This window comes from Opisthocomus hoazin, chromosome 6 (genome assembly GCF_030867145.1).
Source record: "Opisthocomus hoazin isolate bOpiHoa1 chromosome 6, bOpiHoa1.hap1, whole genome shotgun sequence".
Taxonomy (NCBI): domain Eukaryota; kingdom Metazoa; phylum Chordata; class Aves; order Opisthocomiformes; family Opisthocomidae; genus Opisthocomus; species Opisthocomus hoazin.
The window spans coordinates 13,268,064-13,283,134 of record NC_134419.1 but is presented as its reverse complement, the minus strand read 5'-3'; the positions used below and the strand labels follow the sequence as shown (position 1 = coordinate 13,283,134).

Genomic DNA, 15,071 nt, shown 5'->3' with positions numbered 1-15,071 from the left:
GTGCCTGTATATTCATTTGTAGGCACCAGCTGTCACGTAGACATGCTCTGGCTCTCCTGGGGCCACCACGCTGGTGGAAGTCCAGGGGAAAGCAGAGAGCCAACTGGGGATTTCTGCTTCTACCACTCAGCCATTTTCGCTTTGTTCGTGCCTTTGCCTTCCCAGCAGTTCCCGAGCTTTTCAATGGCCGGTGCAGAGGCATGTTTTGCTGCTGTTTCCATGTATTGGTCTCTCCTCTGTGAGCTGCAGGTGAAGCTGCTTTGGGAGCAACGCAGATGTAAAACTTGGCTTACTGCCTTTTGGCAGCACACACCCCGTATGTTGCTTCTTAGCATAAAAAAGTGCTCAGGCTCCCTCAAGCCAGCCACCAGAAGACTTCTCCTTTGCTCCCAGACGTTTCCATCAGAAAGCATGCTAGCAGGAGGATGGAAACCAGCCCCTGAGCCCACGCCGAGACTCTGCCTGCCTGCCTTAGCTGCAGTACGGAGAGAGGAGAACTGTAGAGGTTCCCCTCCCTCAGCTCTTCCCCTGATCTTTTCGGTCATGTCTGCCCTCATACCCTATGTACCTCACCTCCGCTGTAAAGGCTTAATGACACCCACTTACAAGATCCATAGGTTAACAAAACAAACAAAAGTGTTATGGTTTTCTTTTTTAAACAAAAGACACCTGTGTGCACAACTCCGCTTGGGGACAGGACAAGAGAACAAACACACAGCAGATGTCAGTCGTGCTGACCAGTGGATGCAGAGAGATACAGGGAAGTGGTGGCACCACGCCAAGCTCCACGGTTCCCAGAGGCGAGCCGGCCCAGGGCAGCAGCAGGACAGGCTGCGGGCACCAGCCAGCATGGCTGGATGCGCAATACGGGCTCGGAACAGTGGGGCTGCGGGTAGCTGGGCAGGAAGGAAAGGCAATAAATATCTCGCTCCTGCGTTTGGGAGGAAGCCAGATGCAGCATTCCTGTCACGAGGGTGAAATGCTTTCCACTCTAACAGTAACTTCGGAAGATGTTAACCAACAGTTGCATAAGGCAAATGTTAAAAACTCAGCAGTCTGGGTATCCTGCATGTCAAAATTAAAAAAAAATATATCTGTTTTTAAAAATCCAGACAATTAATGCTGACATTCAGTAAGACAAAGAAGCCTGGAGAAGCTCCAGAGAACAAGCAAGCTGATGTTATGCCAGCATTTTAAACAGTAAACAGGATGGCCTTGTAAACAGGTGTGTCTATTTGACAGTCATCCCATGCAAAATAATGACTGAAAAATATGTGATCATATCGATAAAGACTTAAAGCAGAGAAATATAAGTACCAGTCATCAGGGATTGCAGACAATAAGCCTGTCAAACTAAAACAATAATTTTTGTGGCACTGTACCACTCTTATCGGAGAGCGAGCTGGCTGGTACAGCGGCGTGTGTGATGAAGGAACAAGAGCACCGGCGACCTGGCCAAGTGCGAGGCAGCAGAGGAGGTGCTCCCCAGGGAATTGGCACTGAAGGTGTGTTTCTAGCAGGGAATGCTAAATAGAGTAAAGCTGATGACCTGGAAGGAAACGAAGTCCTGACGGATAAAGCGTGCTGTCCTGGGAGCTGGGGGCACATCAGCGACCTGGAGACCTTGGGATCCCTGGGGCAGCAGGGCCACGCGGCGAAAGGTGTCCATCCTCTGCACTAGAGCCTGACCAGTACTGAAAGGAGCTTGGGGGGGCCAGAATAAATCAGGGCCCATGCTCTCCGTCACACTCCCGCACCCGAGCTGGGGCCCAGACAGCCCAGCAGCGCCTGCCATGCCGGGGCTGAGCCTCCTCCCTGCTGAAATTATCCTGCTAGGAAGAGACGACTCCAAAAGGGGACTGGGTAAGGCAGGGGAAAAAGCCCTGAGGGCTCATCGTGGCAGCACATCTCATGCTCATGGGGAGCGTGTGCTTCCCCGATAGCCTGCTTGGCCCCTGCTGCAGCGGGGCACAGACCAAGCCCTTGCCCTGACCCAGCAGGGCGGTGCTTTTATTCTGACACTGCACCGGGAATGGTGAATCCCTGTTGGACTTGCAGGCCACGGTGACAAGCAGTGGACCGTGAATTTCCACTGTGACTTTATGGGTAAAAGGCCTGTTCCTGTTCCCTGTTTAAACATTCAAGCACTGGCAGCACCTGGTAAGAGGTTAAAGTCGCTCTGCATTTGAAATTCCCATTCCTGCAATTCGAATAGCGTGTCCTAGTCCAGTGTCCCTAAGGATACAGATGCTAAGAAGATTTGGATGTGAGCCAAGAAGTGGAAAATGGAAAATATGCCTTAAAGCAAAAGGGACTTTCATCAGTCCAGTTTCTCGTAAAAAAGGATCAGGAACGCTTGAGTGTAATATCCGACTGCTCTCTCTGGGACTAACAACTCAGGGGCTCACTCACTGGTTGAGAAGATCCAGCGACTTGAAGGGAGTTAAGGAAATGCAGCCTCAATATAAGGTGCAATAAGAAAATTAACCTTTAGAACGACCTACCAGCCACTGTAGCAGAGACTAACAGTTCAAGATCAATTGTTTTCCTAACAACAGTGCTCTAATTTACACAAGAACTAATTCAGGGCAGCCTGTGTCATGCAGGAAGTTGCGCTGGCAAGCCTCGCATGCCTCCCCGGCTCTATAATCTACGGAAAAAAACTCTGCCTGTATTTCCCTTCCTCTCGTCCAAGTGTGTGAAAGGTCTGGCCTGCCCTGCTGGAGGCGTTTTCGGGAGAGCCAGGTTAGTGCAGGTAGCAGGCAGCCACACACTGCTGTGTCCCAGGCTGCCCCAGCCACCCCGGCCAGCCGCTGGCCCAGTGCCCCTGCACTGAGGCTTTTTAGCTTTATAAGGAAGCCAGGCTGGAGGATGAAATGAAGCAACATCGTAGAGCTGAGGCTCCACGGATGACGCGTGCCAGGGATGACACATGTTCCTCTGGCAGCTTTCTGCCTTCCTTCCCAGCCAAGACAGGGGCACAAGACAGAGCAGGGAACAGCCATCCCGGCGGTGCTCAGCCCATCAAAGGGCGCAGCCTTGCAGGCTCCGACTCCCCTGCCATTGCGCTCCAGGGACTGCATAGAACCCTTGCGTGCCCCTGCCTTCCCAACAGCTCCCTGCCGCACTCTGCACTCCGTGGCTCCCAAGAGAGCCGGGAGCTCTGTGTTGATTAGAAGCAAAAAGCAATCCCATCAGTCTGGCTGGGCTGGTGCCATTGCAGAAACGTCACTGGGCTCATTCATAATGGAGCAGCTTTGCTTACCGTGTAAACTGCTCGTGCTTCCAGCTCAACTCTCTGCTTCCCAGCTCAGTGCTTTTCAAGGGCCCGCACACCAAAAGGGGGTCGATAGCTGCCCCAGTCACAGCTTTGTGGAAGGTTTTGTTTTGGGAGAACGGCCCATGGCCTCCACAAATAAGCTGGATCTGATCAGCTCAGAGGCAAGCAGTGCAGAAGCAGCTGCAGGCTGTATCTGCTGAGTGGAGATTTCCTCACCCGTAAGATTGCTGACAGATGCTATTGAGTAAAATACAGTACTGGCTTTCACCACATGTCAAAAGGGAAGTCCAGGCAAGAGCAGCAAGAGGCATGATGGTTGTCTTCAGGATAGTGCTGTATGTACTGCCATGCTCTGTGGGCATGCATCCCCGCCCTTTATTCTCAGCGGAAGCTTTCATGAGGCAGATTATATGTTACAGCTCAAGGGCAGAAAGTAGAACAGGGATGGTTTCACAATATCCAGTTCCAGAAAGAAATGGGCCAGACCTCACAGCCTGACCAATTCAGAGGTGCCACAGTACTGAGCAGATTGAAATACCTCTCTGAAGTCACGAATTAATCCTGAAGTACCTAAGAAACTTTATAGGCAACACATAAGCAGAGAACTATGGAAGTGAAATAAGATCCAGCTGGGATTTGCAGCAGCACCAGAAGACAAAAGCTCTGTGCTTCTGTTCCTGAAATGCTGCCTTCTTGCTGTGGGCCTTGTAATAGTCTTTCCCAGTATTTTGCTTTCTGGGGAATAGTCATAATGGGCTTACAATGAACAAGATGGTTACTGCCTATGTTTATATCCTGCTGACTCACTTTATAACAGCTCTTTACGCATAAGCCTGCGGCTCCAGCAGTCAGCCTCCAACGTTTTCTGTGTATTTTAGATTGGAGCTGTTCTGTAGCCGTACCCAAAGGGAAATGAGAGTCCTTACAACCCAAGCGATGGACACCAGTGTCTCACAGCATGCATAACAAGGTCTTTATTCAACAAGATGGAGAAAGAACATCCCGAGTGAACAAGCAGAAACAAGGAGCAGAGTGCTCCGTGCAGCATTTCAGGTTGTGTATCAGGAAAGGGTAGCTGTCCTCCAGGCCAGACCTGAAGAAGATGGGATCGATACCAGAAGCAAAGTTCTCTGCTCTGACTGAACACAGAAATACTTGCGTCCACGAGACGTGGCCCCTAGCAGCTCCACACACGTTGCCCAGCACTAAACAAAACCCAGGGAAGAGCCTGATAAACCCTATCTCCCTGGACATGGTGTGTGGATACGTGAAGGGACTTGGAAGTCCTAGAAGGAATCCAGGTGTGGTGGCTGCAGCAGGAACAATGCTGGTAACTGCTGTTCCCTGGGTCTGGTTCATCTCAGCTCATCTCTGATATGGATGCATTGAGGCAGATTTGATGTTTGTTTTTATGCCACTTGGCATTTTTCCTGGAGAGAGAAAAAAGAAAAAGCAGTGCAAAACTGGCTATATGAGAGAGCATTCAAGACTCACAACAACCCTATCTGCGCTTTTCTAGTTCCACTCCAGGTACCACACTAGGCTCACCTGCTATGGCATCTTCCAGCTTCTGATCTAACACAATCAATCTCTTCTACAAATTGGCATCTTTCTCTGTTGAGAAATCTCCTTGACAATTCCTGTGCCCCCCTGCTATCCCCTCAACTTCTATCCTTTTTCCAGCTTAAATGAGCCTTTCCCTTTGTGAGAAGGCTCCTACAGGAGTGTGGGACTTGTTCAGTCTCACAGAAGTTGCTGGCAGCAGCACTCACAGAAGTACCCAGACTGATCTCCACTTCCATTTCAGAGAGGCAAACATACGAGCCTGTATCCCCTTCCATGCAGCATTATTTATAGTCAGGGCGTATATTTAAATTACTAAGTCTCTCTCAGATCTCTTAATTTCTCTTAACCACATTCAACTCTTGGGCATTATTACTCTTTGCTGATACCAATCACACATGGAGTGTGTTCAAAGACGTCGTACTAGCAGCTTACAATAAGGGTACAGTGCTGGACAAAACTAAGTTGATCAGAAAAATAAACAAAAAGACAGTGATTGAAGAGAAGCCAGGAGTTATATTCAAAGAACACCCCTTCAGAATGTGGAATGTGTGTTCAAATTAGAACAGAAAAAAAGGACAACTTCTGAAGATTAAAACTGTAATGCAGAAGGACAAGAATAGATTTGATAAGCAAATGGCTAAAAGAATAAAGATTATTAAACTTTCTCAAACATATCCAAAGTGGGTCATTGCCGGCAATGAATTAGCAGGCAATCTCATATCACTTCAGTGCTAACAACCAGTAGACAAATACTGTTAGACATTACTCCAAAAGGAAAAGTGAACAGGACTGTATGGTTCACCCACATCTGGAATACTGTGAGCAGTTCTGGTGTTCCCAGTCTCGAAAACAAACAGAAAGAGTATGGGTAAGATTGACCAAGATATACTATCATTTTCACACAGACATATTAAACAGAATAGGATTCATTAGCTGGGGGAGGGAATAAAAAGATGGAAAGGGAGGAGGACACGACAGAATTCCAAAAAATGAAAACTAGTACGGAAAACATAACTGAGGGATGATTATTCACTGTTTCTCACAACACAGGTAAAAAAGAAACATACAATAAATTTATCAGGCAAAAGATTTAACCATAAAAAGGAAAATTTTTTAAGCAAAACATGCAACAAAGTTGTGGAACGTATTGCCATAGGTGTTGTAGAACTCAAAATTGTAATTCAAAAGGAACTGCAGAAATTGATGGCTGCAAACAAAACTCCTCCTCCCCCCCCCCCCCCCCCCCCCCCCCCCCCCCCCCCGAGACAAAAGCATTCCTGACAGCAGAGGACATTTAAGGAGGAACACCAGAACAGGACAAGCCTGCAGTGACACCTCTCCAGAATACCCCCTCAGCTTCAACATATTGTGGCTCAGACTTGGAGTCAGAGATGGTATCTTCAGGATTAGCTGTTCACTGATTTTTCATCCAGAAATTCACCTACTTACACACTTTTCCATCTCATATAAACTTTATCTACCTGTCACACAGTTGGCAATGTGCTCTACAGTGTAATTATTTAGTATTCAGAGAAGTATCTCCCCTTTGTTCTGAATCTACAAGCTGATACTTTTACCGGTGCACTTTCATCGAGCCTTCTGTTCACTGTTTCCCATGATACAATCATTCCCTGTTCAACTGCTATATACAATTTGGAATTTTACAGGCTTCCATACTTTCTTCTCCTTATCCCAAAGTTATCTCCAACAGTAGAGAAAAGACCAGAGCTGCACACAATATTGCAGGTGTGGGTGCCCAATGGATTTATACAATGGCTTAATGCAATACTCTGTTTCTCTGTTCCTTTTCTAGTAATTCCTTACATTTAATGTGCATTTTTGCTCCAACTGAACATCCAGTTAAAGTGATTACAGAACTATTATATCATGTATCTATTTCCCAAATACAAGTAACTCATTATAGTCCAGGTGCTGGACACACAAAGTCAAATCGCTATGCCTATGTGTTTCACTATATATTTAGTACAAATGTAATCTACTGTTATTACGTGAAGTCACCTGGTATATGACATCCTTCTGTGACTCTTTACACACAGCTTTTGCTTTTTTCTTACTTTATATAACTCATTATCATCAAACTTTTCCACTTTACTGCCTACCCACAACTTAAATCTGACAGCAAAACCCCCAACACAGATCCCTGCAAAACTACACTGTGATCTCCCTCCACACTGATTCCCATGTTCACAGTCTACTATTAAAATGGTGTTGCAGTGCGAGTTAAGAAGCTGAAGCTGGATGGCTGGGATCCATTTCAACCTCTGAGCCAATTTTAAGCATGTACTACCCCACTGTTACAACCTGACTCATTAAGGCCAGAAAGGAAGCTCTTACTTGGTCATATCTAAATGGTGACTGGGGAAGAATTTCTCCATCTGCGTTTGTTTTCCTTGCTCCCTGCATTTCAATTGCTCTCAGATATGCAACTTATTTACCTGGCTGTCCTGCTTGTGCCATCTGTACTCCTGCCAGCATTGGCTGCTGCTGAGCTGGTGCACCTGACATTGGGACCTGCTGCATGCCTGAGGCACCTGCAATGATGGCACCAGCTCCTGGCTGGCCTGACTGGACGGATCCTCCAGAGCCAGGGGGTCTCCGGTTTGACAGTCCTTTCCCAAAGGCCACAGCTGCCACCAGCGCATTGGTATCTGCAGGGTTGAAAGTCTGCTTGTTCTGTCGTAAACCTGTAGAAAAAGAGGTGATCTTGGAGCATTTTAGCAGTGAAGTCTAAAAAGTAGCACAACTGGTCCTGAATTTACTTTTCTACTATTTTGGTGTGTGTAATAGAGATCAGCTTCTAACAGGCTGTCCGACAAGAGTCTCAGCAGAGTTAAAGAAGCTGCAAAATCCAGGGACAGTGGTGGTCCAAGAGCTTTTCCACTGAGAGCAGGGCATACGCTGCTCAGCGAAGAGGGACAGAGGGAGCCAACTCCTCCATGCCCAGGAAAGTGTTCCTGCCAAAGGCTCTTCCATGCTGAATCCTAATGGCAGGAAGACAATGACAACATCCCCTTTTGGAGGCTCATGAGCAGCATGGTGTCTGCAAGTTTTATTACCACACGCCTGCCCAGTTATACCATTAATCCCAGAAACCAGGCAGAACCTGTGCTTGAGTCCTTGCTTACACTATGTGTGCATCAAAAGATGACCAAAAAAACCCCACTCCCTTTGAGAATTGCACATAGCACACCCAGGAATAATGAATAGCTGATGGCAGAGACCAATAAAATAAGGATGTATAGCATCAGAGTCAGAACCAGAAAAGGTTGACCATGAGTCTGAAGCAGCCATCATCTAGAAGACGTCACACAAAAGCCTGGCAACAAACATGTTGTCAACTCATTCAGAACATAGCTAAGAGGTTTCCCATTCACTACCACTGCATTTTCACAGCTATTTTTAATAATCCAAGTTGGCTGGGATGTTTTCTTGGTAAATACTTACCACCTTCTCAAAGGAGGTAAAGGGCTGGAATGACCTTACTGCCATGCATAGGTCACACAAACAGGACATATTGCATGTACAGGACCCCTTTTCAAATTAGGGGGGGGTCCAGGAAAGCCAATCTTGCATCTTTTGGAATGCTTTCATCTACGCTGCTCATCTGCATTTCCCTTCAGGCTCTCTGATTTACCTATTTTGCCACTAATCTCTCAAGCCTGCTGCTTGGACCCTGTACCCCACTTCCACCTCAGTGACATACCTCCACTTTCAGATTCACGCTCCTCCTTGCTGATTTTCTCCAGCAGATTTGAGCACATTTTATTCAGACTTTGGATCTGTTTCTGCAAAATAAGAACGATCAGAAACCACCAGGATACCTACAGTTCAGTAGAAGTCAGCAAGGTAAACGAACAAGCTTTCTCTTCCCAGTGTTTGTGTAACCAAACACAAGCATTTTGGTAGCAGAGCCTAGAGAGCCCAGTGCTAATGCATGCAGGAGGGCACTATGGGAATGGGACAGCCTTTGCCTTTCTCTGACTGGTCCGATAGCACCTCCTGTGAATAGTCAGCAGACTGGATATCCTGGGTTTGTGAAACTGTGGAGGAAACCAAACCTCTGCTAGGGTCAGCTGGAGAAATCTCAAAGAGAAAAAGACTTAGCAAAAAAGAAAACTGTCAGATGGAAGGGTGAAGGAAGCAGAGTTAAAGGGCATCTTGTGCCCTAGGACTAAGGGGCAGAAGTATCAAACTCTTCTTCACCTACCTGTGCCACATCAGGGCTAATTCGAGCTGCATCTGTGATCAGCTGCTTCTCCTGCTCCTCCACCTCGGGGTCAGGCTTAGTTCGAAGATGGTCAGGCACTACCTCATGGCTGAACACCGGCACACGCCCCTCTGTCTGCCGCTGCAACAGTCGGACCAGCCACACTCAGAGCCTCCTCCTCCAGCCCAGCACTCGGATAGTTCAAGACCAGAGCACAGGCCACTGTGCTGGAACAAGGCTCGTAGCGTGCTGTGGGGAAACCTCAGTCTGGGGAGCATTAGGAAGTTTCAATAACTTGTCTAAAAATTTGCACTGTGCCTGTTTAGTGAGAGCAACCTATGGGAGTCTGCAGTGCAATCCCACCAGCATGGCCACGATCAGTTGAAATGTTTTCTCACTCAAGCAGAGAATAAACATTGCCAGTGCATGCCAGAGGTTCTGTAACAGACCCCATGTTGGTCAGATGACAAACAGTGCAAATCTAGATCCAGATGTTTGACAGAAACAGCACAGCTATGGCAGAGAAAACCAGGAGCTTGCAAGGAGACCGCCCAGTGACACAACAAAACACTATCTCTTTCAGCCCCAACATCATGAACATAACGTATTTATGAACAGGAACACCTCCTGTAAAGGATATCCACTGCAAGTGTTTGTAGGTGAAAGCTGCCTAGCAAATCAGCTCCCAGGCAGGACTTCTCATCTCACCTTTTCTTTCTCTACCCCCAGAGCTGAGGAATGCCAAGCACAAGGAATGGCAAGCTGGAGCTGATACACAACCACTTTCTGATACTCCAGGGCCAGCACTCAAAGGGAAGTTTCTTACCATGATCTCCTCATCGCGGTCTGGAGACAGCACTAGGGGTATGATAACCTGGTTTCGCAATAGCGGGGTCTTCTCATGCTTTAGCACTTTATTCAAAGTGTTCAGCTGCCCTGAGAGCAATGCAAAGCTGTCCAGAACTGAAGGCCTGGGAAAACAAATAAAGAGGACAAGACATGGAAAGGGATGGCACAGATGGCTTTTATCTCTTCTTCACTCAAATGGCTGGGAAGTGAGGAAATAACACTATTACTCCTCAAATCAGTCTACTCCAGACAGTAAGCAGTAAAACCTACGGCTGAATGTGCAGGTGTGGACAAATCCCAGTTCCTACTGCAAATAGCTCAAATGCTGCAAATAGCTCAGGGACACTACAAGCAGTACCATGGGAAGTGGCAGTTGTTTGGGATTTCGGTAACACACACGGAACCAATGCTTTCCTTATCACTAACTCTCCCAGTGCAATTCTAGAGCAAGGTCTGAGAAACAATTTGACTCCTAAGCAGTACAGCCAAGGGAGACAGTATTTATAGCTTGGCTATACAGACTAAGCAATAATGAAGGAAAATAACTGATAATCTTGTCAAGGAGGTCCCCTTCAGCTTGCTTTCTCTGGAGGATTCATCACCTCTCCTGCCTTCTGCAACATTAACTATAAACGCTAACTGCCTGTGAAGCTTTGCTGCCATGGCAGACGCTAAGATACTGTATAGTTTATTAAGCTGTAGCTATAACATCTTTATGCTCCATCAGGAAGAGAATGCCACCTTGCAAGTCTCTCAGACCGTCTGGTAAAACATGCAGAACCAGCAAAACACAAGAACTCAGTTTATACCAGAGCCAGAAAAAGCCAGAAAGGTCAAGAAATGCAGAAAGAACCATTGCTCATTTTATACTGTATGTGAGTCTCTAAGATATTTCGTCCCAGAAGCTTCCAAACACTGCAGATGCAAGTCTAGTTCTCATGAAGTGTCTAGATTAAAAGGTGTTAGCATGACTCTATTACTATACAGCATGAAACCAATGGATTTCAGCTGGTTTTCTGGTGGAGGACATGTAGTGGTTCCTCCAGCAAAAATGTGAAAAGCAAATGTAAACCTACTGGCAATAAACTAATGGTTTTTAATTATACTTTGTGGTCCTTTGAGCCGAGCCTGAAACAGCTTCAGCAGTGATTAACAGTGCCCCCAGCTCTGTGAGACCTTACCATGCGAGTCGGTCATACTCATTCTCCAGCTTGTAGATAAAACTGACCAAGGAGTTCTTCAGGTCAGCCACCTGACTGATGAGTGCCTCCAGGGTCAACTCCAGCTGCTTCTCCTCTCTCTAAGAAAAGGCAAGAAAGAGAAGGGATGAAGACAAAACTTAACACCTTCCCAAGGCATTGTGGAACCACACACATGCATCCATAGTCCAATCTCTCCCACAGAGCATCCTTGCCAGGGGAAACAAACAGAGACTCTGGAGATAAAAAACCTATGGTTTCACACTGACCCCTTCCCCTTGGGTCAGAACAAGAGACTTGTGCCTGAGACAAACCTTTAGCTAGCTGTCCTCTTTAAGACCTAGATGAGTGTAGTGAAGACATTATCATTTACACCTGCTTGTTACCACAACAGGCGAAGTCATCAAAGTTAGCTCACGCCACCCTTGTGAGCCATGTAAGCTAACCCAGCTCAAAGTAGGTTAGCATTCCCTCAACCTTTTCTGACACCAGATGTGGGCACAGTGATGCCTTCATCCAAAACCGCCCTTTCACAGAATCAGAGAATGTTAGGGGTTGGAAGGGACCTCTGTAGATCATCTAGTCCAACCCCCCTGCCAAAGCAGGGTCACCTAGCGCAGGCTGCACAAGACCTCATCCAGGCGGGTTTTGAACATCTCCAGAGAAGGAGACTCCACAGCCTCCCTGGGCAGCCTGTTCCAGTGCTCCATCACCCTCAGAGGGAAGAAGTTCTTCTTCGTGTTCAGACGGAACTTCCAGTGCTTCAGTTTGTGCCCATTGCCCCTTGTCCTGTCACTGGGCACCACTGAAAAGAGTCTGGCCCCATCCTCCTGACACCCTTAAGACACCCTTAAGATATTTATAGGCATTTATAAGGTCCCTTCTCAAGTCTTCTCTTCTTCAGGCTGAACAAGCCCAGCTCCCTCAGCCTCTCCTCATAGGAGAGATGCTCCAGTCCCCTCATCATCCTCGTAGCCCTCCACTGGACTCCCTCCAGTAGTTCCTCATCTTTCTTGAACTGGGGAGCCCAGAACTGGACACAGTACTCCAGATGGGGCCTCGCTAGGGCAGAGTAGAGGGGAAGGAGAACCTCCCTCGACCTGCTACCACACTCTTCTTAATGCACCCCAGGATCCCATTGCCCTTCTTGGCAACCAGGGCACACTGCTGGCTCATGGTCAACTTGTCATCCACCAGCCCTCTCAGGTCCTTCTCCAGAGAGCTGCTCTTCAGCAGGTCAGCCCTGAGCCTGTACTGGTGCAGGTGCACTTTGCAAAATAAGTATCAGGTCCATGGCCTAAAGACTCCAGTTTCTTTACCTCATTTTTTATTTTCTTCCTGCCCAAGTGCCACGTACAGATGCTTAATGAACTGGCAGCTCCTATTCTACTTGTGCCCTACCGGCTGTGGGAGGCCCTGCCATGACAGAGACTGCACGTACCGACACACGCACAAATGTCACCTCCTGCCTTTTGCTCTGGATTACGTTGTGTAAAGAACCTTTTCCACTGACATCCCCAGGTGAGGGAGGATGGTGACAGACAAAGCGTCAGGACACCCGGGGATCTGTTGCCAAAGACACCAAGGCATATCCTTCACTACTGCAAAAACCCTCAAGAAGCTTATCTATTCTAACTTATTCATACTACAGTATTGCACAAAATATAATTAAAGTCCCAGCCCTAATGAACTGCTCATATAAGTCGAGAAGTGTACAATAATAGTCTGTGACAAGGGCGGGACAAAGCAATCAAATAATAGAAAGGGAATGGCAAATGGAAAGCAGACCGAGCGACTCAGGCGGTTGGCATGCTTGCTGTGGGGTTTGTTATGGCTCTGTTTAAACACACTGGACCAGTGTGAGCTTCACTGGAGAGATTATCACGCGTCTTCCATGTTCATGAGAACACAAAATTATTCTATTTTATTTATAATCTGACAAGACTATATAGGATTTTTTCAGTAATCTCTGATCAGAGTTCATTTCACTTAACCACCTTAGAAGAAAAGGACGAATCAGCTTCGTTAAAATTTGATCCCTAGTCCATGGAGCAGATTCACGGACTGGATTTCTGGGTGTGTGACCTCGAAATAAAAGCACTCTCCTCCATCTTGTGACAGGGCTAGCCAGTTCCTGTGCAATTAAGAAACGAATCTACAACTGTTTGTGTGCACTGTGTTTGTGCAAGAAGATTAACTACTGCCCGCACCGCAGGTTGGGCTGGTAGCCAGTGTTTTGCTGCAGGGGTGCCAGGCACACGCACCCACGGCAATCCACCGGGCCTGTCGCCAGTGCTTATCCAAGAAGTCCTTGGGAGGATGAACGCAATCCTATTGCACGTGCATTGCTCTGGCGGAAGCGGCGCAGTCCAAGCCTCCTTCTTTCGCAGTTTCTCTCCAAAGCCATTAAGAGCTGGAAGCAGATGTAAGCACTGTAAAGCATGAATGTAAAACACCGACGGGTGTTTCCAAGGAATGCTGTCCCTCTTGCAGGCGTAGCTATATTCAAGTGGTGCCTTAACGAGTTTGTTAGCAATACTGACTTGCCCCAAGGTAGTAAAGACAGCGCTTATGGGAGGGGTTGCTGAAGGACCTCCTCATAGGAGAGAGGTAAAGGTGAAATTCAGAGAAGGTAAACGTAAAGTAACACACATGGCAAAGCAAAAGGAAAAAAATACGCGAAACCTGACTTTCCATACACAGTGACATTCTCTGAGCTGATAACATTGTCACTCAGAAACAAGATCTCAGGATTATCTGAGGGTAACCCATGAAAATGTCTGTCCAAGGCTCAAGAAGCAGTCAAGGAAGTAAAAGCGATAACAGGATTTATTAGGAAAGAAACAGAAAACTAAGCATCACTATGTCATTGTATAAATGCACGCCTCATTTGCATCTCAAATATTATGTGCCACTCTTGTTCCTCCAGCTGAAAAGGGATATAGTAGGAATACGGGCAAATAAAGGCAGCAAGGATGATCAAGAATATTCATCAGTTCCACAGATCCTGCAGTTAAAAACAGGAAAGGGACTGGTATGTGCAAGCGGCTGAAACGAGGAGAGGCAGCATATCAAATCCTATAGACGAGGGATTGTAGGAGAACCCATGTTCACTTTCCTGTCTGGTAGGACAACCACGAGACACACATGAAGCCAGCAGGTAGCGGGTTCAGACGAACCAAAGGCGGTGGATCTTTACAGCCCGTTAACCTGTCATTAACCTCTGCAACTAGACGTTACGGACGCCAAAAACCCACAGCACTTCAAAACGTAACTAGATCCTTCTTCCGCCAAGGAAAATCCATTCCAGGCCACCCAACGCAAGGGATGCGCCAGCAACAGCTTACACAGAACGGCACCAGGAGCTTATAGTGCTCTCACAGCTCCTTCCGGCCAGCGGCAGAGCCAGGCTGGGGGCGGGCAGGCCCGGGGTCTGACCCCCCCCGACCACGGGCCGCAGCCAGGGCTGAGCGGGAGAGTTGCGGGGGCGCAAGCTCGCCCCGCAGCCCGCTCCGCAGGAAGGCACCGCGCCACCCCTCGGGGGCGAGCTCCGGCTCCCAGCCAGCGGGGTGAGACCCCGAGGAGCAGCCGGGCCAGGGCCCGGTGGGGGAACGGCCGCTCGCAGCCGCTCCCAGGGCCGGGCCAAAGGCGGCAGCGGCGCTGCCCACCGCCTCGGACCGAGCCCCGGGGAGCTCGGGCGTCCGTGGCAGGAGGCACCGAAACGCGGGGCCCGGCGCCGCAGGCCGCGCTGCCCTCCCACCCGCGGCAGGGCCCCAGCAGCGGCCTGGCCTAGCCCGGGCTGGCCTCCCCGCGCCCCGCTGCCCCGCCGCCCCGCCCCGGCGCCCCTCACCTGCATGGCGGCACCGCCCCGTTGCCACGAGAGAGCGGCGCTTCCGGGTCAGCCGCGTGCCGCGAGGGGCGGGGCCGGGCGGGAGCGAGGGCGGAGGTC

The 15,071-nt window shown here is 48.5% G+C and overlaps 1 protein-coding gene across 1 annotated transcript; it reads right to left on the bottom strand.

The window, feature by feature from the left end:
• Positions 1-4,235: 4,235 nt before the first annotated feature.
• MED8 (mediator complex subunit 8) lies at positions 4,236-15,050 on the bottom strand. Its single transcript, XM_075424704.1, has 7 exons — positions 14,973-15,050; positions 11,105-11,223; positions 9,901-10,045; positions 9,075-9,215; positions 8,571-8,652; positions 7,303-7,551; positions 4,236-4,710 (listed from the first exon to the last, which is right to left on the bottom strand). The coding sequence occupies exons 1-7, from the start codon at positions 14,976-14,978 to the stop codon at positions 4,646-4,648; spliced, it is 807 nt and encodes a 268-aa protein (XP_075280819.1). The 5' UTR covers positions 14,979-15,050; the 3' UTR covers positions 4,236-4,645.
• Positions 15,051-15,071: the final 21 nt, after the last annotated feature.

What these genes read in the sequence shown, in the direction of transcription:
- MED8 (XM_075424704.1), bottom strand. An exon ending in GAGTATGACCGACTCGCATG is followed by an intron (nt 10,046 to 11,104) that starts GTAAGGTCTCAC and finishes TTGTTTTCCCAG; the next exon opens with GCCTTCAGTTCTGGACAGCT. An exon ending in GGCACAAGCAGGACAGCCAG is followed by an intron (nt 4,711 to 7,302) that starts GTAAATAAGTTG and finishes TTCTCTCTCCAG; the next exon opens with GAAAAATGCCAAGTGGCATA.